Source organism: Papio anubis, chromosome 9 (genome assembly GCF_008728515.1).
Source record: "Papio anubis isolate 15944 chromosome 9, Panubis1.0, whole genome shotgun sequence".
NCBI classification, from domain to species: domain Eukaryota; kingdom Metazoa; phylum Chordata; class Mammalia; order Primates; family Cercopithecidae; genus Papio; species Papio anubis.
The window spans coordinates 114,922,775-114,950,615 of record NC_044984.1 but is presented as its reverse complement, the minus strand read 5'-3'; the positions used below and the strand labels follow the sequence as shown (position 1 = coordinate 114,950,615).

Here is a 27,841-nt window from a genome sequence, read left to right as displayed (position 1 = left end):
CCAAGGCGGGTGGATGACTTGAGCTCAGGAGTTCGAGACCAGCCTGGCCAACATGGCAAAACCCCATCTCTAATAAAATACAAAAATTAGCCAGGTGTGGTGGCACGTGCCTGTAATCCCAGCTACTCGGGAGGCTGAGGCAGCAGAATCGCTTGAGCCTGGGAGGTGGAGGTTGCAGTGAGCCAGGATCATGCCACTGCTCTCCAGCCTGGGCAACTCTGTTGGAATCTCACTCTTGAGATTCCATCTCAAAAATAATACTACCACCACCACCATAGATCTATGCATTTTACCGTATGTATGTTATAACTCAATTTTTTTTTTTTTTTTTTTTTTGAGACGGAGTCTAGCTCTGTCACCCAGGCTGGAGTGCAGTGGCCGGATCTCAGCTCACTGCAAGCTCCTCCTCTCGGGTTCACGCCATTCTCCTGCCTCAGCCTCCCAAGTAGCTGGGACTACAGGCACCCGCCACTTCGCCCGGCTAGTTTTTTGTATTTTTTAGTAGAGACGGGGTTTCACCGTATTAGCCAGGATGGTCTCGATCTCCTGACCTCATGATCCGCCCGTCTCGGCCTCCCAAAGTGCTGGGATTACAGGCTTGAGCCACCGCGCCCGGCCTAACTCAATTTTTTTTTAAATGCAAAGTGCCTGACCCATGGCTAGCACCACATAAATGTTAGGTAGTATTAGCATAAAGTGTTCCATAAATATTTATTGAATATATTTGTTCAATAAGCCCTTGTAAGTACCCTTCCATGTTTTGTTTATCATTCATTTGATTCCCAGGGCACCTGGGGCCTGGATGCCTAAGGGAGCTCAAACTCAGTATGTCCATGACTGAATGATTTCCTTCACGTCATTCTTGCTCCTCCCCAGGCTTCTCTAACTGCCCAGTGGCTCAACCCAGAAATGTGGATGACACCCTGCCTGCCTTTTTCTGCTCTTGTTCTCTCCAACCCCTTACAGTCAACTTATTACCAAGACTTCCTGTAGTAGACTCTCTCCAAAGACCGCCCCCAACCATTCCCCCGACCACCCTGTAAGGGCATGCTGACCTCTCATCAAGAGGTAGAGCTTGAGGCTGGGCACAGTGGCTCACACCTGTAATCTCAGCACTTTGGGAGGCTGAGGCAGGCAGATCACCTGAGGTCGGGAGTTCGAGACCAGCTTGGCCAACATGGTGAAACCCCATCTCTACTAAAAATACAAAAATTAGCCAGGCATGGTGGCGGGCGCCTGTAGTCCCAGCTACTGGGGAGGCTGAGGCTGGAGAATCACTTGAACCTGGGAGGCAGAGGTTGTAGTGAACCAAGATCGCACCACTGCACTCCAGCCTAGGCAACAGAGCGAGACTCCATCTCAAACAAACAAACCAAAAAAGAAATAACAAGTGTGGGTGAGGATGTGGAAAAATAGACACTTATGTTGTGTTTGTCCATCCAGGCTGCTATAACAAAGTACAATTGACTGGATGGCTCATAAACAAAAGAAATTCAGCCAGGCACGGGGGCTCATGCCTGTAATCCCAGCACTTTGGGAGGCCAAGGAAGGCGGATCACTTGAGGTCAGAAGTTTGATACCAGCCTGGCCATCTCTACTAAAAATATAAAAATTAGCCAGGTGTGGTGGCAGGCACCTGTAATCCCAGGTCCTCAGAAGACTGAGACACGAGAATGGCTTGAGGCCAGGAGTTCTAGCCTGGGAGACATAGTAAGACCTCATATCTACAAAAAAAAAAAGAGGTAGAGCTTAAGCTGGGTGAAGCGGCTTGTGCCTCTAATCCCAGCTACTTGGGAGGCTGAGAGAGGATGGCTTCAGCCTGGGAGGCGGAGTTCGCAGTGAGCTGAGAGTACGCCACTGCACTCTAGCCTGGGCGACAGTGAGACCCTGTTTCAAAAAGAAACAACAACAAAACCTAGAAATGTATTTCTCATAGTTTTGGACCCTGGAAGTGTGAGATCACGGTGGCCAGCATCGTTCTGGTGAGGGCCTTCTTCTGGGTTGAATACTGTTGACTTCTCATCGTCCCCTCACATGGTGGAGAGAAGGCAAGAATGTTCTCTGGGGTCCCTTTTCTTTCTTTCTTTTTTTTTTTTTTGAGATGGAGTCTCGCTCTGTCGCCCAGGCTGGAGTACAGTGGCGCGATCTCGGCTCACTGCAAGCTCCGCCTCCCAGGTTCACGCCATTCTCCTGCCTCAGAGTAGCTGGGACTACAGGCGCCCGCCGCCACGCCCAGCTAATTTTTTGTATTTTTAGTAGAGACGGGGTTTCACTGTGTTAGCCAGGATGGTCTCGATCTCCTGACCTCGTGATCCGCCCGCCTCGGCCTCCCAAAGTGCTGGGATTACAGGTGTGAGCCACCGCGCCCGGCCTCTCTGGGGTCCCTTTTCTAAGCACACTCATCCCACTGATGACGGCTCCACTCACACGGCCTGTTTGCTTCCCGAAGGCCCCACCTCCTAATGCCATCACTTCATGGGTGAGGATCTCAACATATGAATTTGGGGAGGACATGAACATTCAGTCCATTGCACTCATCCATTGCGGCTGGGAGTGGAAGATGGTGCAGCTGCTGTGGGAAACAGTTTGGCAGTTCCTCAAAAAGTTAAACATAGAGTTACCATATGACACAGAAATTCCATTCCTAAAGAACTGAAAGCAGGGACTCAAACAGATCCTTGTTCACCAATGCTCATAGCAGCATTATTCCCAAGAGCTGAAAGGTGGAAATAAGCCAAATGTTCATCATCAGATGAATGGATAAACAAATTGTGGTCTAGCCATACAATGGAATATTATTCAGCCATAAAAAGGAATGAAGTGCTGGTGCCTGCTGCAACATGGGTGAACCCTGACAACATCATGCTAAGTGAAAGAAGCCAGACACCAAAGGGCACATATTGTAGATTCCATGTGTCTGAAATGTCCGGAATAGGTAAACCCATAGAGACAGAAAGCAGATTCATGGTTGTCAGCGGCTGGGGGGAGGGAAGATGGGGAGAGATTGCCATATGGGTATGGAGTGATAGGAAAGTGTGAAACTAGGAAGAGGTGGTGGTTGCTCAACATTGTGAATGCACTAAGCTGAGGCTCCCCCCAACCAACAGCCCTAACTGAGCACCCAGCCGGCAGCCAACAACGACTGCCAGCCACGTGGGTGAGGCCACTTGAGATCTTCCAGCCATCCCAGCAGCCCCACGTGATGCAGAACTGCCCTCTCACCCCACAGAATCGTGAGAAGTAAGTGTTGTTGTTTTAAGCCACACAGTTTTGGGGTGATTTATTATGCAGCAAGAGGTAACCAGTTCTACCTGTAAACACTTTACAAAGCCTGTTTCTGTTTCTCTCTATCCCCACCACCCTCATCCAAGTCTCTCTTCTCCCCCCAGGCAGCAGCTTCCTCCCTAGCATCCCTACCTCCAGTCCAGCCACCTGAGGTCTATCCTTCCCTGAAGCCAAAGGGAACCTTCCAGCTCCTGATCTCATTCTCTCAGCCCTCCACTCAGTATCCAAGCCTTCAGTGTGCCCAGCAAGGCCCTGAGGGACCTGTCTTTCCCCATCTCCACAGTCCCAGTCCCCCTCACCCACACCTCTATCCCCTACAACTCACACTTCCTGGAACTCAGCACATCCCTTCCTTAGCAGAAGCAGTTCTCTCTTCCTACAACACTCTTTCCTATCTCCTCTCTCTTCCCCTGGCTCTTTTTCTTTCAGGCCTCAGCTCAGACACCACCAGCTCCAGGAAGCCTTCCCTGACCACCTGGGCTGAGTTAAGAACCTCCTCCAGGCACCCGTTTACACCCTGTTCTTACCAGAGCAGTAGCTGCTCTTGCCTTTTATTTTTATTTTATTTATTTTTTTTGAGATGGAGTTTCATTCTTGTTGCCCAGGCTGGAGTGCAGTGGTACGATCTCAGCTTACTGCAACCTTGTCTCCTGGGTTCCAGCGATTCTCCTGCCTCAGCCTCTTGAGTAGCTGGGATGACAGGCACCCACCACCATGCCTGACTGATCTTTTGTATTTAGTAGAGACAGGGTTTCACCATGTTGGTCGGACTGGTCTTGAACTCCTGACCTCAGGTGATCCACCCACTTCTGCCTCACAAAGTGCTGGGATTACAGGCGTGAACCACTGCTCCCGGCCCACCTTTTTAACAACCTGTCTTTCTCACCACCTAGTGAGCAATATCAGGGCAGGGACAAAGTCCTCTTGTGTTCTCAGAGCCTAGTGCAGGCCTGGCACAGGAGGTACTCAGGGAAACCCAGTAGAAGAGAGGTGGAAATTCTGTAATGCAGGCTGGGGACCTCACATCTCATGAGACTGGGACATGAGTGAGGCAGGGCTGTGGGCTTCCCCAAGCCTCTCTTCTCCCAAGAAGGCCCTGGCCACTTGGGAGGCCTGGAGCAGAGGTCAGAGAGGGACCACTGGGGGCTGAAGTCATAAATGTCCAGGCTGAGGGAGTGGAGCCCTCCTCCAAGTGCCCAATGCCTGGGCAGTAACAAGTGAACGACATGTCTATCTCCCCAATAGAGTGTCCCAGGCCAGGCACAGTGGCTCACACCTGCAATTCCAGCATTTGGGAGGCTGAGGAGGCAGATCACCCAAGCTCAGAAGTTTGAAATCGGCCTGGGAAACATGGAAAAACCCCATCTCTACACAAAATATATTAAAAACATATCTATTAGCCAGGCGTGGTGGTGCATGCCTGTAGTCCCAGCTACTTGGGAGGCTGAGGTGGGAGGATCATCTGAGCCCAGGGAAGTAAAGGCTGCTGTGAGCCATGATCGCACCACTGCACTCCAGTCTAGGTAGCAGAGTGAGATTCTGACTCAAAAAAAAAAAAAAAAAAAGTATCCCGGCCAGGTGCAGCGGCTCACGCCTGTAATCCCAACACTTTGGGAGGCTGAGGCAGGCGGATCGCTTGAGGTCAGGAGTTTGAGACCAGCCTCGCCAACATGGTGAAACCCTGTCTCTACTAAAAGTACAAAATTAGCCGGGTGTGGTAGTGCACGCCTGTAATCCCTGCTACTTGGGAGGCTAAGGCAGGAATAATCACTTGAACCCAGGAGGTGGACGTTGCAGTGAGTCAAGATCATGCTACTGTACTCCAGCCTGGGCAACAGAGTGAACAAGACTCCATCTCAAAAAAAAAAAAAAAACAAAAACAAAACTGGTTATGATAATGGTCCCTCGTAGGTTATCAAGAGAAATACATGACATAACATGTAAAAATCACTTAGCACAGTTGCTGGCACATGGCAGGCTCCCTGAAATGTTAACTAGGTTTCTTCTTTTCACCCTGTGAGCTACTGTGAGCTGGGCCTTGCACTGTGCCTGGCACACAGTAGGGGCTCAAGCAATGCCTTAGGGATGAATGAATAAGGAATCTGGGCCCAGCATAGTGGCTCACACCTGTAATCCCAACACTTTAGGAGACCGAGGTGGGAAGATCACTTGAGGCCAGGAGTTCAAGACCAGCCTGGGCAACATAGTGAGACCTCATCTCTACTAAAAGTAGAAATAAAAATTAGCCAGGCATGGTGGCATGCACCGTTAGTCCCAGCTACGTGGGAGGCCAAGATGGGAGGATCGCTTGAGCCCCAGCAGTTCAAGGTTGCAGTGAGCTATGATCATGCCACTGCACCGAAGCCTGCAAGACAGATGAAGACCCTGTCTCAACAAAAAAGGGAATCTGGGGAAAACACAGTAACAATCATACTAGTACAAAGAATAATTCACTCAGTCTTTACAACCATTAAAAGAGGTGGGTACTCTCCTTGTGCCCATTTTATAGATAATGAAACTGAGGTCCAAGGGCATGCAGGACATAAGTAGCCGAGGCTGGATTTAACCAGGCAGTCTGAGTCCTCCAACCCTTTAGCCACCGCCCTCTACTGCTCTCAGAGCCCCAAGGCCTGCCTTTCCTGTAAGTCTGGCTGCTGCTCACCAAACAGATCAGCTGCATGATCTCAGGCATGTGAACCTCTCTGGGCCTCAGTTTTCCCATCTTCCCAGAGAGGATCACAGGAGCCAGGGCTGAAGGACACTCCCTATTGGTTTAACAATCCAGGCCTTGGCCAGCATCTGGCTGGAGTTGGTGACCCACTGACCAGCTAACTCCAGCTGGGGCAACACATTCCATGGGCTGGACTGTCACAGGCGGGTCACCGCACACTGACAACTGTACTATCCCCTCCACATTGGTGGGGGTCTGGCCTCTGCCTATTTCCAGCCCCCCAGGGTCCTTGAGGGAGGCTGCAGCGGCCACCCCCAGATGTCTATTCCTGTCCCTGGCCTAGCGCCGTGCTGGGGAAGCAGCAGCTATTTTGAGGCCCTTCTCCCTCCAAGTGTGAGCGGTGGGAACGCGCTGGGAACATCCCGAACTGGGAGGCCGCCCGCCCGCCACAGCCTTGCCTTGGATCCGGGCCACACCAGTCCTGTGGCTCTGCCTCTTCTCCTAAGATCAGCTCTGGCAATGTGATCAACTCTGATCACAGCCACTGCCCTGGGATAACCCAGGAGAACTGACTCCAACGGGCTTCTGCTGGAGATGCGAGCACAGGGTGGCTGGGCTTTGTCCTTCGGGGGAGGACTAGACCCACTAGCTGGGGGAAGGAACCACTCTGAGCTTGAAACTGGGGACGACAATGTTGAGAACAGTACTATAAAAATACCTGGCCAGGCGCAGTGGCTCTTGCCTGTAATCCCAGCACTTTGGGAAGCCAAAGTGGGAGGATTACTTGAGCCCAGGCCTTTGAGACCAGCCTGGGCAACATAGCGAGACCCTGTCTCTATTACAGTTTAATGTATATTTTTAAAAAATACCTGACATCTCTTGAGTGCTCACGATTAAACGGGCCTGGTTCTAAGCATGTGACGTGATGGTAAACTGTTTAATCCTCACAGAAGGGAAACAAGTTCAGAGAGGGAAAGTGACTTGCCCAAGGACACACAGCCAGTAATGGCTGAATCAAGACTTGAATCCAGGTCAGCTGGCTCCAGTTCATGCTTTAAATCACTTTTCTCCCCTCTGAACCCTCCAAGCCCAGGGGCTAATATGAATTAGGAGAAAGAGCACTGGCTTGAAGAGTCAGTCCCTCTTTGTAATTGGGCCAGCCAGACTACCTCCGTGAGCTCAGCTCTCTCATCTATGAGATGGGGATAATGATAGTACCCACTTCCAGCGCTAAGGTAAGAACTGGTGTTAACATACCTTGGGGACTGGGGCTCAGTAAGTTCTTTTCACTTATTTATTTATTTATTTATTTTTTTGAGACAAAGCCTCATTCTGTCACCCAGGCTGGAGTACAGTGGTGCAATCACGGCTCACTGCAGCCTTAACCTCCTGGGCTCACACAATCCTCCCACCTCAGACTCCCAAATAGCTGGGACTACAGCCACGTGCCACCATGCCTGGCTAATTTTTATTTTTTTGTAGAGATGGGGGTCTCACTTTGTTGCCCAGGCTGGTCTTAAACTCCTGGGCCCAAGCAATCCTCCTGCCTCAGCCTCTCAAAGTGCTGGAATTATAGGCATGAGCCACTGTGCCTGGCCAGCAACTTCTTTAAATTATCAAACTAACATATGCACATGTCCGTTTGTCTTTTCAGGATACTACAACAAAAATACCACAGACTGGTTGGCTTAAACAACACATATTTATTGCTTTTATTGCTCACAGTTCTGGAGGCCGGGAAGTCCAAGATTAAGGTGCCAGGAGATTCTGTGTCCTCATGTGGCAGGAGAGGGAAAGAGCACTCTCTGGGGTCCCCCTCTTTTTTTTTTTTTTTTTTTGGAGACACGACCTTGCTCTGTCACCCAGGCTGCAGTGCAGTGGTGTGATCTCAGCTCACTGCAACCTCTGCCTCCCAGGCTGAAGCTCAAGTGATTCTCCTGCCTCAGCCTCCCGAGTAGCTGGGATTACAGGCATGCACCACCACACCCAGCTAATTTTTGTATTTTTAGGAGAGACGGGGTTTCACCATGTTGCCCAGGCTGGTCTTAAAATCCTAGAATCAAGCGATCCACCCACCTCGGCCTCCCAAAGTGCTGGGATTACAGGCATGGGCCACAGTCCCCAGCCTGGGGTCCCTTTTATAAGGGCACTAATACTATTCTTGAGGGGTCAACTCTTATGACCTAATTGCCTCCCAAAGTCCCTACCTCCTAATACCATCATCTTAAAGGTTAGGATTTCAGCATATGAATTTGGGGGAACATAAACATTCAGCACACAAACATATGGCAAAATAAAATGGAATAAAAGAGGGCATGGTAGAAACTAAGGCCCTCCTACTTCACACCTGAATTCCTCTCCCCAGAGGTAACCACCATCAACAGCTTCTTGGGTCACCCTTTGGAAATTTTCCATGCAAATTAAGGCAGAGAAGTCATACAGGACAGTGATTAAGAACATGGACTGCCTGTTCCAAATTCTGGCCCTGCTGTGGACAAGCCACATGAAGTTTAGGCCACCAGTTTGTTTTTCCTGAGCCTCAGTTTCCTCATCTGTAAAATGGGGTTAATAAAACTAAGTACCTACTTCATAGGGTAGTTGTGAGGATTAAATGAGTCAATCTAGGCAGTGTTTATTTGTTTTTTTATTTTTTTATTTATTTATTTTTTTTGAGACGGAGTCTCGCTGTGTCGCCCAGGCTGGAGTGCAGTGGCGCAATCTCGGCTCACGGCAAGCCCCGCCTCCCGGGTTCACGCCATTCTCCTGCCTCAGCCTCCGAGTAGCTGGGACTACAGGCGCCCGCCACCACGCCTGGCTAGTTTTTTGTATTTTTAGTAGAGACGGGGTTTCACCATGTTAGCCAGGATAGTCTCGATCTCCTGACCTCGTGATCCAGCCGCCTCGGCCTCCCAAAGTGCTGGGATTACAGGCTTGAGCCACCGCGACCGGCTATTTTTTTTTTTTTTTTTGAGACAGATTTTTGCTCTGTTGCTCAGGCTGGAGTGCAGTGGCACAGTCTTGGCTCACTGCAACCTCTGCCTCCTGGGTTCAAGCGATCCTCCTGCCTCAGCCTCCCCAGTAGCTGGGATTACAGGCAACTGCCACCATACTCAGCTAATTTTTTGTATTTTTAGTAGGGACAGGGTTTCACCATGTTGGCCAGGCTGGTCTCAAACTCCTGACCTCAAGTGATTCGCCCACCTCGGCCTCCCAAAGTGCTGGGATTACAGACGTGAGCCACTGTGCCCAGCCTAGGCAGTGTTTAGAATGAACATTCCCTCACCCATAGCTATCCGATAAATACACACATACAGTGGACCCCTTCTGGTAAACACTGAGGTGGCCTTTTGCTGCAAGCAAGACACATCCTCATTCACCTGTCATTTGGCACAAGTGCGAGAATCTCAGTGGGAGAAATTGCTGGTGGAGAAATTGCTGGGTCAAACCGTAGTGCCCTTGTAATTTCAATTAATTTTTGGATGAGCGAATTCCCACAGCAGGCAGAGACAGGGAAAGAGGTCCACGGGGCAGCGAGGACAAAGGAGGAGCAAGATGCAATGTTTTGTCTGAAGTCCAGGGAGGGCTGCATCTGTTCCAGCAACCGGGAGGATGCGGCAGCTCCCCAAGCCCCTGGCTAAGCAGATGGAGGGTTTAATTTAATCTAGATTGTCCCCATAAGGGCTTTACAGAAAACTGGTAAAGATACGAGGAGCAGGAGCCTCTAATGAGCAGTGGCTGCTTAATAAAATGCCGGAGCAGATACAGGTTCCCTTTGCCACCATCCACAACAGCAGCGTCTGGGCTCTGATAGAAACCCCTTGGATGCCAAAGTCACCTCAGAATGGTACCCTAGTTGGGCTCTCCTTGCTCAGCATCCTTCTAGGTCCCAGAATACAGAGTAGAGAGCAAGGGGTTAAGAGTATGGGTTTTAGAGTAAGACAGATGTTCACCTAAATTTACTCTGTCAACTTGGGCAAGCCATTTTCCCCCCTGTGTCTCACAGGATAATGGGACCTACCTTCATGAGGCTGATGTGAGGACTCAATCAATCAAACACAGAAAGGACAGTGGCCGGCATCCAGTGAGAGCCCAATTAATGATCACCCAGGAGACACGGATGGAGAATAAAGACAGTTATCCTGGCCGGGCGCGGTGGCTCACGCCTGTAATCTCAGCACTTTGGGAGGCCGAGGCGGGCAGATCACGAGGTCAGAAGATTGAGACCATCCTGGCTAACACGGTGAAACCCCGTCTCTACTAAAAATACCAAAAACTAGCCGGGCGAGGTGGTGGGCGCCTGTAGTCCCAGCTACTCGGGAGGCTGAGGCAGAAGAATGGCCTGAACCCGGGAGGCGGAGCTTGCAGTGAGCTGAGATCGCGCCACTGCACTCCAGCCTGGCGGACAGAGCAAGACTCCGTCTCAAAAAAAAAAAAAAAAAAAAGAATCTGAGGGGACAGAGCAAGACTCCGTCTCAAAAAAAAAAAAAAAAAAAAAAGAATCTGAGAAGTCCCAGGACAACTGTAACAACACTAACAGTAATGACAACAGCGACCACCCCCATTGATCCAGGGGTACCTGACTCGGCTAAGGGCACAGGTTGGGATCAGACAGACGTGGATTGCGCTCTATTGTGCACGTGGGTGAGCTCACCTCTCAGAGCCTCATCGGCTTCCTCACCCGTGAGACCGGGAGGATAATGCCTCCGCGGCCCGGCTCGGGAGAGAACCGAGGAGGGGCTGGGGTGTGAGCCCCCGCCGCTGCCCCTTCGCGGCCAGCATTCCGGGGGCGGGCACGGCCGGGGCACACCCCTGTCGCCGTCCAGCGCATCTCCGGGCCCAGGGGGTGGCGGCTGCTCCTCCTCGACGCCTCCGCGGGCATATTCCCCCGCGGCCTCCCGCGCCGCGCAGCGGGGACCCGGGTGATTGCAAACAGCCGCCGGCCTCATTAGGAGACTTGTAATTAGCGGCTGGCGCAGCCCAAGCCGGCGCGGGCTAATTACCGAGGGGAGCCCGCCGCGCCGCCAACGCTCCAGCCCGCCCGCCCGGCCACCACAGGCGTCTGCACCGTCCGAGGCAAGAAGGGGCCGGGCCTGGTCCAAGACTGGGAGGCCGCGGGCCGCGCCAATGTGCTTCCTCCCGGGGCTGTGCCTGTGGGGGAGAAGTAAATCATTTGTTCAAAACAGCGTTTACTTGCCGGGGGCGGTGGCGCACGCCTGTAATCCCAACACTTTGGGAGGCGGAGGCGGGAGGATCACTTGAGGTCAGGAGTTTGAGACCAGCCTGGCCAACATGGTGAAACCCTGTCTCTACTAAAAATACAAAATTAGCCAGGCGTCGTGACCGGCACCTGTAATCCCAGCTACTCAGGAGGCTGAGGCAGAAGAATCGCTTGAACCCGGGAGGCAGTGGTTGCAGTGAGCCGAGATGGCGTCACTGCACTCCAGCCTGGGCGACAGGCTGAGGCTCAGTCTCAAAAAACAAACAAAAACAAACAAAAAAAAGGCTTACTATGCACTCCCTGAGCCAGGCATTTTGTCCACGTGACCCCGCTTAAATTTCATATCCACCCACGAGGGAGGAACCATTGTTATCCCATTGCACAGATGAGGAAACTAAGATCTGAGGCATGAATTAACCGTCCCGACAGCACCTGGCCGGGCCGGTAAATGACGGAGTGGTGAACAGAACCTCCATCTGTCGTCTCTCCATCTTATTACGCTAAACGGACGAGTGAAACCCTGCACAGGAGAGCACCAGCCGTGTTGACCAGAACAAGGACTCTGGAGTCAGCCGGCTTTGGGTTCGAATTCTGATCCTGCTCGTAACTGGATAGGACGCTTTGGTCTGAGCCCCAACTGCATCTATAAAATGGGCCAAGCATTGCCGCTGAAATGAAGGCTGGGAAGTGTTAGGAGTGAAATTTCCGTGAGGGGTGGAGCGCTCAGGGGTTGGGGGTGTGTTGCTCTCTCCGCGCACTGCGAGCCTCTGGCGCCCCCTGTTGGCCAAATGAGGATGTCGCAGACACTTTCTGGAGAAAGGTTGTTCTTGGGTGGGGAGTGCCGTCGTTATCACTGGTCCCTGGGTAGAGCCACGGCGTTCCCTCTTCCTATTCTTCTCTTCCCTACCTTTCCCCACATCCCTCCTTTAAGGTGGCCAAGAAGAGTGGGAGATGGGAAAATTCAGAACTCATTCCAGATCTTGCAAAAATCAGTTGTGAAAGCTGCCTCCATTACAGACCTCACAGGACCAGCCAAGGCTAAGATATTTCTACAAATAATCAGGGATGGGCATAAAGACTAAGCTACAAAGCCATACATCAAAGTACTGGGCATAACAAGAAAACCTGGAAATAATGTAAACGTCTACCAGGAGATACTGACCAACTTCACAGTGGTACGTCCAAACAATGCATTACTGCACAGCTGAAAAAACAGTATCGTAGCTGAACAGTTGACATGAAAATATAGCGAAACAGCCAGGCGTGGTGGCTCACGCCTATAATCCCAAAATCCCAGCACTTTGGGAGGCCAAGGTGGGTGGATTACCTGAGGTCAGAAGTTCGAGACCAGCCTGGCCAACATGGTGAACCCCTATCCCTACTAAAAATACAAAAATTAGCCGGTTGTGGTGGCACGCGCCTGCAGTCCCAGCTACTTGGGAAGCTGAGGCAGGAGAATCGCCTGAACCCGGGAGGCAGAGGTTGCAGTGAACTGAGATCGCGCCCCTGCACTCCAGCTTGGGCAATAGAGACTCCGTCTCGAAAGTAAATAAATAAATAAATACAAAAATTAGCTGGTCGTGGTGGCAGGTGCCTGTAACCCCAGCTACTCGGGAGGCTGAGGCAGGAGAATCGCTTGAACTCAGGAGACGGAGGTTGCAGCGAGCAGAAATCGTGCCATTTCACTCCAGCCTGGGCAACAAGAGCAAGACTCTGTCTTAAAAACAAAAAAAGAAAAAAGAAAATAGAGCCAAACAACAGGAATCAATCTTACAATCATGTTGAGCAAAAGAAGGCAGACACAAAAGAAAACATGCTGGAGGACATTTATATAAAATTTAAGAACAGGCAAAACTAATCTAGCAGGGTAGAAATGGTAATAGTGGCAGTAAGGGATTTGACTGGAAGAGGGATCAGGGAACCTTCTGGGATACTGGAAGTGCTCTTTAATCTTGGAGGTGGTTATAGAAGTCTACCCATATGTAAAAATTCATTGAGATGTACACTTAAGAATATGTATTTTGGCCGGGCGCGGTGGCTCAAGCCTGTAATCCCAGCACTTTGGGAGGCCGAGACGGGCGGATCACGAGGTCAGGAGATCGAGACCATCCTGGCTAACACACTGAAACCCCGTCTCTACTAAAAATGCAAAAACTTAGCCGGGCGAGGTGGCAGGCGCCTGTAGTCCCAGCTACTCCGGAGGCTGAGGCAGGAGAATGGCGTAAACCCGGGAGGCGGAGCTTGCAGTGAGCTGAGATCCAGCCACTGCACTCCAGCCTGGGTGACAGAGCGAGGCTCCGTCTCAAAAAAAAAAAAAAAAAAAAAAAAAGAATATGTATTTTATGTAATACCACATAAGACTTTTTAAAAAAAATACTTAAAAAGAAAATAAAAGAAAAAACATAATTTAACAGAGGGCATAGTTCTCAAACTGTTTTCTCTGTCTCAGGACCCCTTTACACACGTTACTGAGGATCCCCAAGAGCTTTTAGTTTTGTGGGTTATATTTACTATGGACATTAAAGTTGAGAAATGTTTAAAAAAAAATACACAATTCCATTAGCTGTTAGAGCAGTGATGTCATCACGTCAAGCAGCCTCTGGAAAACTTGACTGTTCACTCTGAGAGAATGAAAAAGACAAGTAACATCTTAGTATTATTATGAAAGTAATTTTGGCTTCGGGGACTCCTAAACCGAGTGAGTTTAGGAAATCTCAGGGGTCCCCAGACGACACTTTGAGAACCGCTGGCCCAGGGGGAAAATGACAGAAGAAAACACACTACACGACAACAGTTATTCTCTCTCAGTGCTGGGATTATAATTTATTTGCTTCTTTGTGCTTTTCTGTAAAAAAAAAAAAAAAAAAAGGAAAGGAAAGGAAAACAGAAATGGAAAATACAATGACCACGTATTGTTTCTGCGAACAAAAAATGAGACAGCACACTCGCCTCTCTAAGATTGTTGAAAGGCCCAAACAGCAATAGCACATTTAGCTGCATGGAAGAATTAAACTGAGCTCAAACCTGAAAATAAGAGTCCGATTTCCCGTTTGTCAATCCCTGGGCTGTGAAGTGCAGGGTCTTGCCCTCAAAAGCTCCACGGTTCACCTTGGGGAGAGAATGTACTCGCATACATACCTGTGCTGCAAGGTTCCCAGGGCCCCAAGGGCAGCGGTTGCATCCTACACAGTATTGTAAACTCCGGTGTGCAGCAAAACCACCCATCGCAGCTGCAAGCCGCTCCAAGCCGCTCCCAGCCGCTCCTAGCCGAAGTTCAGCCCTCAAACTAGTCAGAGACCCTCCGCAGGACGCATGCGCGCTTACAAACGCAGAGTTAGGTGGGGCTTGAGGGAGACTGACACAGAGTTCGGCCTCTCAACTTTCTAGCTCCGCCCGCATGTCCTGTCTCCTTCTCTGAATGGCTGAAAGGCTGCGGAAGTAAGCTTCCCACGGGCCGCGGACGGAACCCACATCCGGTTTGCACAGCGGTCCCGACGGCGCGGAGGCAGCTATGGTGCGGTTCAAGCACAGGTAAGCATTCCCTTCCAGACCCACCCAGCGCCTTGCCAGGCCCCCCGGCGCCACTAGCGCCCACCTTCCTCTCGCCTGCCGCAGGTACCTGCTCTGCGAATTGGTGTCTGACGACCCCCGCTGCCGCCTAAGCCTCGATGACCGAGTTCTGAGCAGCCTCGTACGAGACACTATTGCCAGGGTGCACGGGACTTTCGGCGCAGCCGCCTGCTCCATCGGCTTCGCGGGTGCGAGAGCGTTGGGGGAAGAGGGGAACCCGGGAGGATGGCGGGACGTGGAGGGGGCAGGCGCCGGAGGAAGAAAGAAGGGGCACGAGTGGCCAAGCCCGTGCATCGTTTTTTGTAAGGTATCTCTTTAAGCGCCGGGGACCGCAAGCGAGAGATCCACACGAGTCCGAAATTAGCAGAGAGCTAAAAGGAGGGGCCCGAAGGCAGTGGGTCTTTGAGCTAGAGGCCTCTTTTTGCCTGCTTGACAGGTAATTTCTGTAATTGGTTGTGATTGATAGGATAGAGAATTAAGTGAGGGAAGCTGTGTCTAGTTCCTAGTAAGAGCTATTATGACCGATTACATTAACGTCACATGGAAAAAAATTGTCGAAAGTATCCCTGGGAATGCCCTTAGTTGGTAAAGTACAGAACACATGATTGTCAATATATGTGAATACAGGATGAGCCGGGACAAAGAGGGGCCCGGGGCCCTTCTTCCACACCATTTATATTAGTTCCCCCTTTTTCCTTGCTTGAGGATTGACTTCTGGAGAGTTAAATGCAGATAGGCTTAACTCATCCTAAGTCAGGTGAGACTCAGCTGACTGCTACAAGAATTACAGAGCCCAACTGCAGTAGAACAGCCTATTTTTCAGGCGAGGGTTTTTCCTAAATTAAAATGGATCGCCTCCTACCTGCTCCTATTTATTGAATTAACTAGTGAATTAGAAAGCATTTTAAATTCTAAATTCATTCGCCAGTTCTGAGTGGTGTGCAACACAGTGGGTGTTTTGGCTTTTCTCTTTTACTCGCTGATAGATCCTACGTGCCACTTGTGCTCTGTTACTCCAAAGTTTTTTTTTTTGAGACACAGTCTTGCTGTTGCCCAGGCTGCTGGAGTGCAGCAGGGAGATCACAGGTCACTGCTGCCCCCACCTCCTGGGTTCAGGCAATTCTCATGACTCAGTCTCCTGAGTGGCTGGAATTACAGGCTTGCACCACCACGCCCGGCTAATTTTTGTATTTTTAGTAGAGACGGGTTTTCATCATGTTGGCCAGGCTGGCTTCGAACTCCTGACGTAAAGTGATCTGCCCGCCTCAGCCTCCCGAAGTGCTGGGATTACAGGTGTGAGCCACCACACACAGCAAAATTTTCCGAAATGATTTTTTTTTTTCCCTGTTGTAGTTCGATACCTCAATGCCTATACTGGAATAGTGCTACTTCGATGCAGAAAAGAGTTCTATCAGCTTGTGTGGTCAGCTCTTCCCTTCATCACATACCTGGAGAACAAAGGACACCGTTACCCATGCTTTTTCAACACGTTACATGTGGGAGGTAGGAGTGACGTGATATGGCTACTGATTTTCAATAGGTGACATGTTCAGAGTTCAGTCTAGACTGGTGGGTGGGTCTTCCTGCTGTCCCGCTAACAAGACACTTCCCCTACCTCTGAAAGTACGGTCGAGACCTTTCACAAGCTGTTGACCGCAGTAACTCACATGCCAGGTACAATAAGAACATGTCAGAAGTTCCTAATTCAGTACAACAGGAGACAGCTGTTGATCTTGTTGCAGAACTGCACTGATGAAGGTAAGCAATACTAGCCCAGTGCCCGCTGAGCAGTGACTGACCTCGAGCTGAAGAAATCACTCCCAAAGACATCTTTCATCCCTATCTGCCTTCTCCAGGAGAGCGGGAAGCTATCCAGAAGTCTGTGACAAGAAGCTGCTTACTAGAGGAGGAGGAAGAGTCAGGTGAGGAGGCTGCAGAAGCAATGGAGTGACCCTCTGCTCACCACACAGCAGGCTACACTGCTCAGGCTTCGGGCCCACTTGTTGAACAGAACAATCTGGGTAGCAACAGCATCTTCTACAGTTTTCCAAGCTGGATAGCTGCCAACCAGCGGACATGTTACCCATTTGAAATAGAGTACTCAGTTAAACTGAAGTTGCCTTTACCTAGCATTCCCTGGTTAAGTGTTGCAGGTTGTGAACTCTGTAGACATCTTTATTGCTTGGCTAAGACTAGATTTAATAAATGTATCTGGTTTCCGTGGCATTTAGTATACTTATATTACAAAAAGGGCTTATGGAGTCCATGCTTGGCCAAGTCTCTGTTCTCTATCCCTAGCCTTGGTGGGAAGACTGACTCCCTGTGTGGTACTAAACTTTTTTTTTTTTTTTTGAGACGGAGTCTCGCGCTGTGTCACCCAGGCTGGAGTGCAGTGGCGCGATCTCGGCTCACTGCAAGCTCCGCCTCCCAGGTTCAGGCCATTCTCCTGCCTCAGCCTCCCAGTAGCTGGGACTACAGGCGCCCGCCACCACGCCCCGCTAGTTTTTTGTATTTTTAGTAGAGACGGGGTTTCACCATGTTAGCCAGGATGGTCTCGATCTCCTGACCTCGTGATCCGCCCACTTCGGCCTCCCAAAGTGCTGGGATTACAGGCTTGAGCCACCGCGCCCGGCCGGTACTAAACTTTTTTATTGAGACAGTCTCACTCTGTCACCCAGGCTGGAGTGTACTGGCCCAATCTCGGCTCACTGCAACCTCCACCTCCCGGGTTCAAGCAATTCTCCCACCTCAGCCTTCCAAGTAGCTGGGATTACAGACGTGCACCACCACGCCTGGCTAATTTTTGTATTTTTAGTAGAGACAGGGTTTTGCCATGTTGGCCAGGCTGCTGTTGAACTCCTGGCCTCAAGTGATCGGCCTGCCTTGGCCTCCCAAAGTGCTGGGATTAAAGGCGTGAGCCACTGTGCCTGGCCTAAATTTTCAATACTTAGCCTTCTACCTGAAGCTGTGTACCCCCGGCCCCAAGATGGGCCCTAAGCAAGACAAGTCATTTGGAATAGAAATATTAGTTGAAGGCCGGGCGCGGTGACTCAAGCCTGTAATCCCAGCACTTTGGGAGGCCGAGACGGGCGGATCACAAGGTCAGGAGATCGAGACCATCCTGGCTAACACGGTGAAACCCCGTCTCTACTAAAAAATACAAAAAAACTAGCCGGGCGAGGTGGCGGGCGCCTGTAGTCCCAGCTACTCGGGAGGCTGAGGCAGGAGAATGGCGTGAACCCGGGAGGCGGAGCTTGCAGTGAGCTGAGATCCGGCCACTGCACTCCAGCCTGGGTGACAGAGCGAGACTCCGTCTCAAAAAAAAAAAAAAAAAAAAAAAAAAAAAAAAAAAGAAATATTAGTTGAGACACAGCAAATGAACTGGCAGAGATCTATAGTCCGTCTCAGTACTGAACCACAGGGTCTTATAGATACCAGATTCCTTGCCAACCGTTAATCAGGTAACTGCAAAAATGCAACTTTGGGCCGGGCGCGGTGGCTCATGCCTGTAATCCCAGCACTTTGGGAGGCTGAGGAGGGCAGATCACGAGGTCAGGAGATCAAGACCATCCTGCCTAACACGGTGACACCCTGTCTCCACTACAAACACAAAAAATTAGCCGGGCATGGTGGCAGGTGCCTGTAATCCCAGCTACTCAGGAGGCTGAGGCAGGAGAATGGCATGAACCCAGGAGGCGGAGCTTGCAGTGAGCTGAGATTGCACCACTGCACTCCAGCCTGGGTGACACAGGGAGACTCCATCTCAAACAAAAAATGCAACTTTTGCAGTTGGGGTTGGGGGGCTGGCCTCACCTGACATCATTATTGCATGGTCATGTAGCAGCTGCCCACTTAAGAAACTTAAGGTAGTTTTTTGTAGTTCTACTCTTTCTTACTGCGCCTTACCCTGAAGACAAGTCAGACTGCCATACTCACAGAAAGTAGTAACGGCAAGAGACTTATGATCCAGATTTGGTCTACTACCTACCGACATTTCTGGGATCTGTTTTCTCCGTAATACAATGGATGAGACTGAAAGTACCATACACATTTAACAGAAATACTGGTGATTTTGGCTTCAACATGCCCCCTCATCTTGAGACCAGAACACCCTCATCCATCCAGGAAATTTCCTGATAGGATTTCTTTTAAAATGGCAGGTTAAAGCTAAGCCCAGCTCTAGAACCATTTAAACCTGACACCAGAAAAGACAGCCCACAATATCACAGTAGCTGTCACATTAACCTATTCAAGAAATAACTTGTCTAGCTCACCTGTAATGAACTTAACAAAACAAAAAGCTCACATTGCTTGTGCAGGTGATTTATTGTGACTATTTGCCTTCGCATTCTAACACACCTAGAGGTCACTTTATTAAGCAGAAAAAGAATTTACATCAAATTCAGCGCAAACCAAGGCATAAGAAGACTGCTCTAGATTAGAGGGAGATGGTGGCAATGCTACCGCTTCAGATGGCCCTGCTCTGCTGCAGCTGTACCACACTCCTGTTCCTATGACTCAAGCCAGTCACCTAAAACAAGCTCGATCTTAGGGGTAGCAGGTCTCAGGGCTTCATGAGTTACAGCTTTCCTTACCAACGCAAGCCATGCCCAAGAAGAGGCAAAACCCTCCTTTCACACATGCAAGTGCCAGGGACAGCCTACTCCATTAAGCTGGTGCCACAGCCTGGCCATGTGTCAGAAGAAAAATAAACTGCAATACAAACTGGGTGTCCTAAATCCATTTTATTCCCACCCATTTCTTTAACAAGAAGAACTAAATAGGTAGTAAAGATTCAGCTGTTTTTTAAAAGACAGAGGTGTGCTGAGCCCAGGAAGGCCTGACATGATGCTACAGCAGAGCAGTGTGTGCACCATTCCGGGTTGGACTGCTCTAATGCATCTCAAAGGGATTCAATCTTATTTTGGGTTGAGAAAAATTAATTACACATGGGTCAAAAAGACTAAACTGGCAATGAACTAAAAACCTTGGCAGGAAGAGATCTCTTGTGTCAATACTTTATTTTGGTGTAAAGACAGGAAGCTGGAAAATACACTGTATTTAAAATTTTCTTGGTTCCCCCTCACATTGTGGAAACACCCTCCCCCCAGAGCTAATCCGTTCAAACTCAAATACTTAAAAATTACAGCAGCCAAACAAAAGCATGAGGGTAAAAAACAAAAAACAAAAACCAGATGGAGAAGGTAGCCTGGGCCAGTAGTGTCACTTGGTGTGGACGACTGAGGTGCTGAACAGGAGCTTCTGTTTCTGTTTTTTTCTTTTCTTTCCTCCTTTCTCTTCTAAAGGGAGACACAGAAAGAGAGCTTAACTTAAAATGCCATCCCTTGTCCCTTGGCCAGTTTTTATGACCGAAAGTCACAGAGTGGGAGCTAAGAGTGGAGGCTCTGGAATTAGACTGCCTAGATTCCAATACTAGTCTTGGTATAACTAAGTGGGTGTCTTTGGGCAAGTCACTTTTACCTCCCTAGACCTCAGTTTCCCCATCTGTAATGTGAGGTACACCCATTTAATGTGGTTGTTGGGAGAATAAAATTAGCACAGTGCTAGGCACATAACACACCATACATATGTGATTCTTGTCTAGTCAATGAACAGAGTGCAGCAGGCTTTGAGACTGACCTCCATCTAATTAGCCACCCTGTACCAACTCAAGATTCCAAAGGATACAGGTTGTACACCCCACTGTATCTTGGAAGAGTTCCTCAGAATTTCACTTTCAGGTGCCATGAATTACTCTGGAGTGGCAAATAGGTCCTATCTGACATACCAAATGGAGTACTATTTAAATGACACTAGAGTGTGCTGAAGGGTTCAGAAGGGAAACAGCCTAATTAGTGATGTCTGCCACTGAATCCAGGCGGGAATGGCAGTGTATGTGTAGTATGTTTGACAACCCTGGGCACTCCAGCCTCTGCCCTTACCAGAGAGGGGATCTGCAGTAGCTGGTGTGTCCAGTTTCATGAAGGCTGCTTCAATAGCTTGGCTGAAGGAATTTTGAAAACTGGGCACAGGAACACGGTCTGAATTATCACTCTCCCCATCGCTCTCCACAGGGGCAGGAGGAACTAAGCTGTTCTCATCTAAAAAATAACAGTGTTAAAACTATGGAAACAACTCTTTTTCTAGAAACAGCTTTTTATGGAAAGGAGCCAAACTCCCCCTTCACCAGTGGACCATCCTCACCTTTCTTTGGAGCAGTTTTGGGCCACACATCTGCTTTTGCTTTTCCAACCCTCAGCATCTGCCAAAGTGGGAAAGAAGTGGGGGAGAGAATTTAAGTAGCTAGTCCAACTTCTTTTCCAGACCTACCTTGACTGACTGGAGAAGCACAGAACCAACTATCACCTTTGAAAAGATTTTCCAGGTACTTCTCTCCTTAACACACTGTTCTAGTCATGTCCTCTATATCATGGCTAATGGAAAGGGCAATGAAACCCACAAGGTAGTAAACCATAAGCTGTTTGTTCCTTAGGAAATGGGTAAAGAACACTGCACAGAAGGCACAAGAGATTCTTACTGAGACCCTCAAATTGGGAATTCTGACTTTCTGGTAAGTTTTTCTGCCCTTCTTGAGACCCCTAAAAACATCGATCTGTCGGAGTAAGCAGTGGGTAGTGCCCTCCAGTTTTTGTTTTTTAGACAGGGTTTTGCTCGTCACCCAGGCTGGCGTGCAATGGCACAATCTCGCCTCACTGCGACCTGTGCCTCCAGGGTTCAAGCAATTCTCCTATCTCAGCTTCCCAAGTAGCTGGGATTACAGGCACCCACCTGGCTAATTTTTGGATTTTTTTAGTAGAGATGGGGTTTCGCTCTGTTGGCCAGGCTGGTCCTGAACTCCTGACCTCAGTTAATCCACCCACCTCGGCCTCCTAAAGTGCTGGGATTACAGGCGTGAGCCACTGTGCCCGGCCTAGTACCCTCCAGTTTTTTTTTGTTTTGAGATGGAGTTTCGCTCTTGTTACCCAGGCTGGAGTGCAATGGCACAAATCTTGACTCACTGCAACCTCCGCCTCCCAGGTTCAAGCGATTCTCCTGCCTCACCCCCCTGAGTAGCTGGGATTACAGGCATGCACCACCATGCCCAGCTAATTTTTGTATTTTTAGTAAAGACTGGATTTCTCCATGTTGGTCAGGCTGGTCTTGAACTCCTGAACTCAGGTGATCAACCCGCCTTGGCCTCCCAAAGTGCTGGGATTACAGGCATGAGACACTGCGCCCAGCTGAGTACCCTCCAGTTTTAAACCACATGGCTACTAAACTTCAGGTACCTAAAGCCATGAAAACTAAACTCTCTCCTGATACTGCTTCAACAGCCCTCACTACCTTTTAGTCTGCTTTTCCAATAACTCCTTAATCATTAACTTTCAGATCCAACCACAGGCCAAGTAAAATTCCTGCAAGGACAATAAAATCAGAACAATCCTCATGCCCCTGAGGAATTTTCATTCCACTTGGCCAAGGCCAGCTTTGTAACTGCTGAAGGCCACTATGAGCCATAACTGCAAATATGCCACTTAAAAGGCAGGGAACATTTTATTCCTGGAAAAATATCAAGAGACAAACCCCATGGGGTTCAAGAAGGGGGATGCCTTGTCCTTAAATCATATAATCCAAAGTGAGGAATGCCTATTACTCAAGATGAGTTTGTGTTGGCAGATGCTGATTTCATTAAATAACCTTTCTTCATTATGTTCCACTTTGGTGAACTTCTCCCTTTGTCTCTAGGAGTTTGGGTCTCCTATGGCTTACACATTTGCCCTTCCCAAGCCTCATGTTAAAATCTGATCCCCAATATTGGAAGTGGGGACCTAATGGGAGGTGTTCGGGTCAGGGGGGTGGACCCCTCATGAACAGATTAATGCCCTCCCTGGGGAATGGGAGAACTATTCTCACATTCATTCCTGAAAGAGCTGAGAGTGATGTCTGCCACTGGATCCAAGTGGGAATGGCAGTACATTTGTGTGTGTTTGATAGCCCTGAGCACTCCAGCCTCTGCCCTTACCACAGAAGGGATCTGAAGTAGCTGGTGTGTCCAGTTTCATGAAGTCTGCTTCAATAGCTTGGCTGAAGGTTATTTTGAAACTGGGCACAGGAACACGGTTGTTTTAAAACAGGCTGCCACCTCCTCCCCGCCTTGCTTCCTCTCTTGCCATGTGATCTCTTCACAAGCAGGGACCCCTTCACTTTGTGTACCATGAGTGGAAGCAGTCTGAAGCACTCACCAGATGTCCAGTTCTCCAGCCGGCAGAGTCATGAGCCAAATAAACTTTTTTTTTTTTTTTTTGGATAAATGACTTGGCCTTGAGTAATCTTTTATAGCCACACAAATGGACTGAGACAGCATCCAAATAGTTTGACATGTGAATTGTTTTACTCTTAAAAGGTAATCAAAATGTCACCTTTATTCTTACCAAAACGTTTGAATCCATTCATTAGAAATCATACAAGTCCAAACTGTAAGATATTCTATGAAACTGGCCATGGGAAGGGAAAAAAAAAAAAAAGAGGGGATATGGGCAAAGGAACGGATCAAAGGAGACTAAAGAGACTTGACAACTAAATGCAGTGAGTAATGGGATTCTGCCCTGAGTTGAAAATAAAGGACACTGAGACAAATGGGGAGACAGAAATATGCACCATATTAGATACTATTATGGCAGTGGAATTTCTCTAATGTGATCATTGTGGTTCTATAGGCGAATATCCCCCTTTCTTTGGCATGTATCTCCTAAGTACTTAGTGGTAAAGTATCATTCATGATATCTGCAACTTCTTTTCAACACAGAAAAAAGAGAAAGCAAATATATAACAGCAAAATAACAACAATTAGTGAATCTAGGTCAAAAGTATAAGTGTTCATAATACTATTCTTTCAACTCTAAGTGTGAAGTTTTTCAAAATAAAGTTGAAAGGAAAAAAGCAATAGCAATAAAGCCTAGTTAAAAAAAAAAAAAAAAAAAAAAAAAAACGACCAGCCTGGCCAACATGGTAAAACCCTGTCTCTACTAAAAATACAAAAATTAGCCCGGCATGATGGCAGGCACCTGTAACCCAACCCCAGCTACTCGGGGGGCTGAGGCAAGAGAATCACTTGAACCCGGGAGGTGGAGGTTGCAGTGAGCCGAGATCACGTCATTGCACTCCAGCCTGGTGATCAGGAGCAAGACTTCATCTCAAAAAAAAAAAAGTGTTTGGCATAACTCCTGGGAGCTACTTGCTAATCACCTCTTAAGTCCAGCAGTTCATTTTCAGGATCCCCTCCCTTCCCACCTCACCCCCACAATTGTTTCATGTTCCTTGACTTTAGAATCCTCCTTACCAAAGCTCAATTCTTATTTCTCAGTACAAACTGCTATAATCATATAAGAAACATCCATATCAACTGTCTAAAGAATTGTCAAGATAATGATTCTACACTAGCCCCAAAGAAGTTAATACGGACTTCTTACAAGGGCACATGTCAAGCTGTCCATCCAACTTCCTCACTTATCTGAATGCAGGAATGCTGAGTATTGCTTGTTATCTTAGAGATTAATAAAGCGGTTTCACAGCAAGCCTCACTAGCCTATCATCCCCCCCACCCAGCTCCAAGGAAGCTGCTTTGGCTAGTTGCAGTATAACCAACACAATCTTCCCCTCTCAAAGTAAAGAGAAACGGCTTATTTTATGTAACAGATAAATACCACCTGAATCAGAGGTCCTAGAACCAGAGACCAGTTAAAATTGATGGTGTGGCCGGGCGCGGTGGCTCAAGCCTGTAATCCCAGCACTTTGGGAGGCCAAGACGGGCGGATCATGAGGTCAGGAGATCGAGACCATCCTGGCGAACACGGTGAAACCCCGTCTCTACTAAAAAATACAAAAAACTAGCCGGGCGAGGTGGCGGGCGCCTGTAGTCCCGGCTACTCGGGAGGCTGAGGCAGGAGAATGGCGTGAACCCTGGAGGCGGAGCTTGCAGTGAGCTGAGATCGGGCCACTGCACTCCAGCCTGGGCGACAGAGCGAGACTCCGTCTCAAAAAAAAAAAAAAAAAAAAAAATTGATGGTGTATCCCCAGCCCCTACAATAGTATCCAGTACACAAGTATCAAATGATTTTTAAAATATTCTAAACTCTGATTCTGCCTGAGCTATTCTTGGCCTCTTTCCTGGGTACGTCTACAATAACATCTGAGGACTAAATCCACGAGCTTTCCTCTTAAGAAAGCCTCCCATGATTATTAGAGTCAGTGCAACATTAGCCTGTTAAGTCTCTCCTTTTCCAACAGAGGGGACGTCCATAACATAATCTGCCCTCAGCCAACTCCACACTGCCTAAAGCTCCGACAGGCAGTGAACTTCCCTCCTACCCATCAGATGACTCAATTTGTCCAGCCGTATTAGAATGAGAGGTAACAATCCCTGGAGGAGGTTCCCATAATAATGAGCAGCAGAGTTCATGTTAAATACCCTTGGGCTGCTTCACAAGCAAAGGATTTACCTGGGCAAAGGAAGGGAAGGGAGAGTCTTCTTCCAGACTCCCAACGCAGAATGAGGGACTGCCCTGACTGGCAGTGGGTGACAGAGGGGTCAGCAGAAAGTCTGAAAGGGAACCAGAGACCTGATTATATTCGTCACGTTCCAAGGAGTGTCCTTAACAAGAGAGATGAGTGAGCCCTGAGTCAGGTCTGGAAAATTATAAATCATCCCCTCAAAAAAAAAAAAAAGCAAACATTGATCCAACTTTCAACTCTCCCATGTTCTTAAAAAGCCAACAATATCACCTGTGAAATCAGTGACCATAGGAAGAGGGAAAAGCTTCATGGTTACAGTAACACTAGGAGTCATGGTAGAATCTACTCCTACCATAAGAAAAAGTCTCTGCTTTTGAAATGTGACACTTTTCACAAAGGCTGGCTCTCAAGGCTAGGTACTGTCAGGGACTGGTTTTACACGTATGAAACACCTCCCAGAAAAAGATAAAATTTTAATCAGCTCAGCCTTTACATTCCCGATAGTAGACACTATGACCTGGGAATATTCAATCAGAATCCAAGACACATCAACAAGATCCAGCATGAGGGTGCAAACTTTCCCCCGATACTCCCGAGGTAATACACTTCTCTATCCTTTCTGACTACAGCTGAACACTTCCCACAGATGAGTCTATCCACTACCCTGAACAGTGTTGGACAAGAAGGGCCCTGTTCTCTCCCCAGCAGCAGGCCCTCCCATGGTCAGTACTCTTATTACTAGGACCAGCCAATTGCTCTTGCTTAAATACATTAAGAGCTTAAACTTTCAGAAAAGCCGGGTGCAGTGGCTCACGCCTGTAATGCCAGCACTTGGGAGGCTGAAGCGGGCAGATCACCTGAGGTCAGGAGTTCAAGACAAGCCTGGCCAAGGTGGTGAAACCCCATCCCTACTAAAAATACAAAATTAGTTGGGCATGGTGGTGGACACTTGTAATCCCAGCTACTTGAGTACTTGAGAGGCTGAGACAGGAGAATCACCTGAACCTGGGAAGTGGAGGTTGCAGTGAACCAAGATCATGCCATTGTGCTCCAGCCTGAGTGACAGAGCAAAACTCCATCATAAACAAACAAACAAAAAAAAAACCAAAAAAACGCCGGGCGCGGTGGCTCAAGCCTGTAATCCCAGCACTTTGGGAGGCCGAGACGGGCGGATCACGAGGTCAGGAGATCGAGACCATCCTGGCGAACACGGTGAAACCCCGTCTCTACTAAAAAATACAAAAAAACTAGCCGGGCGAGGTGGCGGGCGCCTGTGGTCCCAGCTACTCGGGAGGCTGAGACAGGAGAATGGCCTGAACCCGGGAGGCGGAGCTTGCAGTGAGCCGAGATCGCGCCACTGCACTCCAGCCTGGGCGACAGAGCGAGACTCCGTCTCAAAAAAAAAAAAAAAAAAAAAACCAAAAAAACACACAGCTGGGTGTGGTGGCTCATGCCTGTAATCCCAGCACTTTGGGAGGTTGAGGCGGGAGGATCACAAGGTCAGGAGATCGAGACTATCCTGGCTAACACGGTGAAACCCCATCTCTACTAAAAATACAAAAAATTAGCCAGGCATGGTGGCACACGCCTGTAGTCCCAGCTACTCGGGTGGCTGGGGCAGGACAATTGCTTGAACCCACGAGGGGGAGGTTGCAGTGAGCCAAAATCGCAACACTGCACTCTTGCCTGGGCGACAGAGTGAGACTCCGTCAAAAACAAAACAAAACAAAACAAAAAACAGCTTTCAGGAAGGATAGTATGTGAAAACACAATCTTGGTATCACAGATATGCTGGGCACAGTGGCTCAAGCCTGTAATCCCAGCATATTGGGAGGCCGAGGCAGGCAGATCACTTGAGGCCATGAGTTTGACACCAGCCTGGCCAACATGGCGAAACTCCATCTCTACTAAAAATACAAAAATTAGCAGGGTATGGTGGTGCATGCCTGTAATCCAGCTACTAGGGAGGCTGAGGCACGAGAATTGCTTCAACCTGGGACGCAGAGATTGCAGTGAGCCGAGATTGTACCACTGTACTCCAGCTTGGGCGACAGAGCAAGACCCTATCTCAAAAAAAAAGAAAAAAACAAATGCATATCACAAATAATGTATTTAATGATCTGCCACAGTCCTTCATATGCTCCTTTCTCAGTTAAGCAGAAGAGCGTCACAGTAGTGCAGTCCTCAAGAACCAGGTTCTAATCCCAGTTCTTGCCACTAAGTACCTGCCTCAGCCACAGGTTCCTAATCTGCAAAATGATATGCATATGAATACAATGATCACCAAAAGTTTTAAATATTCCAATGATGGACACTTTGTTAAGAATGCCCTACAGAGGCCAGGCGCGGTGGCTCACGCCTGTAATTCCAGTAGTTTGGGAGGCCAAGGCAAGTGGATTACCTGAGGTCGGCTGGCGGATCCCCTGAGGTCGGGAGTTCGAGACTAGCCTGACCAACATGGAGAAACCCTGTCTCTACTAAAAATACAAAATTAGCCAGGTGTGATGACGCGTGCCTGTAATCCCAGCTACTGGGAGGCCGAGGCAGGAGAATCGCTTGAACCCAGGAGGCGGAGGTTGCAGTAA

The 27,841-nt window shown here is 48.9% G+C and overlaps 2 protein-coding genes and 1 long non-coding RNA gene across 13 annotated transcripts in view; 2 read left to right on the top strand and 1 right to left on the bottom strand.

Moving 5' to 3' along the window:
- The first annotated feature begins 14,620 nt into the window (after positions 1-14,620).
- POP5 (POP5 homolog, ribonuclease P/MRP subunit) lies at positions 14,621-16,970 on the top strand. 3 transcript variants are annotated; one of them, XM_003907262.4, is made up of 5 exons: positions 14,621-14,705; positions 14,790-14,932; positions 16,098-16,247; positions 16,419-16,502; positions 16,601-16,970. In XM_003907262.4, the coding sequence occupies exons 1-5, from the start codon at positions 14,686-14,688 to the stop codon at positions 16,693-16,695; spliced, it is 492 nt and encodes a 163-aa protein (XP_003907311.1). In that variant the 5' UTR covers positions 14,621-14,685; the 3' UTR covers positions 16,696-16,970. The 3 variants fall into 3 exon arrangements, with proteins under 3 accessions (XP_003907311.1, XP_021778722.1, XP_009180109.1); XM_021923030.2 differs by lacking the exon at positions 16,098-16,247; XM_009181845.3 differs by lacking the exon at positions 16,419-16,502.
- Positions 16,971-19,474: 2,504 nt separating this feature from the next.
- Positions 19,475-27,841, bottom strand: part of RNF10 (ring finger protein 10) — a 47,258-nt gene continuing 38,891 nt past the window's right edge. For 5 of the 9 annotated variants that reach the window (XM_009181842.3, XM_003907261.4, XM_021923027.2 and 2 more), the window contains 4 exons: positions 25,244-25,344; positions 20,949-21,006; positions 20,687-20,845; positions 19,475-20,044 (listed from right to left, as the gene is read on the bottom strand). In XM_009181842.3, the coding sequence (XP_009180106.1) occupies positions 19,968-20,044; positions 20,687-20,845; positions 20,949-21,006; positions 25,244-25,344 (395 nt within the window). In that variant the 3' untranslated portion in view covers positions 19,475-19,967. Of the gene's footprint in view, positions 20,045-20,686; positions 20,846-20,944; positions 21,007-25,243; positions 25,364-27,351; positions 27,506-27,841 lie in introns of those variants that run through there. The other 4 variants (XR_001893039.3, XR_635208.3, XM_009181844.3 and 1 more) reach the window with 4 other exon arrangements.
- Positions 20,844-21,451, top strand: LOC108581143. Its single transcript, XR_002515893.2, has 2 exons — positions 20,844-21,129; positions 21,238-21,451. It is a non-coding gene; the product is annotated as an uncharacterized LOC108581143 (long non-coding RNA).

Coding starts and splice junctions, on each gene's coding strand:
- POP5 (XM_003907262.4), top strand. CDS start 14,686: ATGGTGCGGTTCAAGCACAG. Junction 16,248..16,418: donor CAACACGTTACATGTGGGAG/GTAGGAGTGACG, acceptor CTCACATGCCAG/GTACAATAAGAACATGTCAG. Junction 16,503..16,600: donor GCAGAACTGCACTGATGAAG/GTAAGCAATACT, acceptor TGCCTTCTCCAG/GAGAGCGGGAAGCTATCCAG.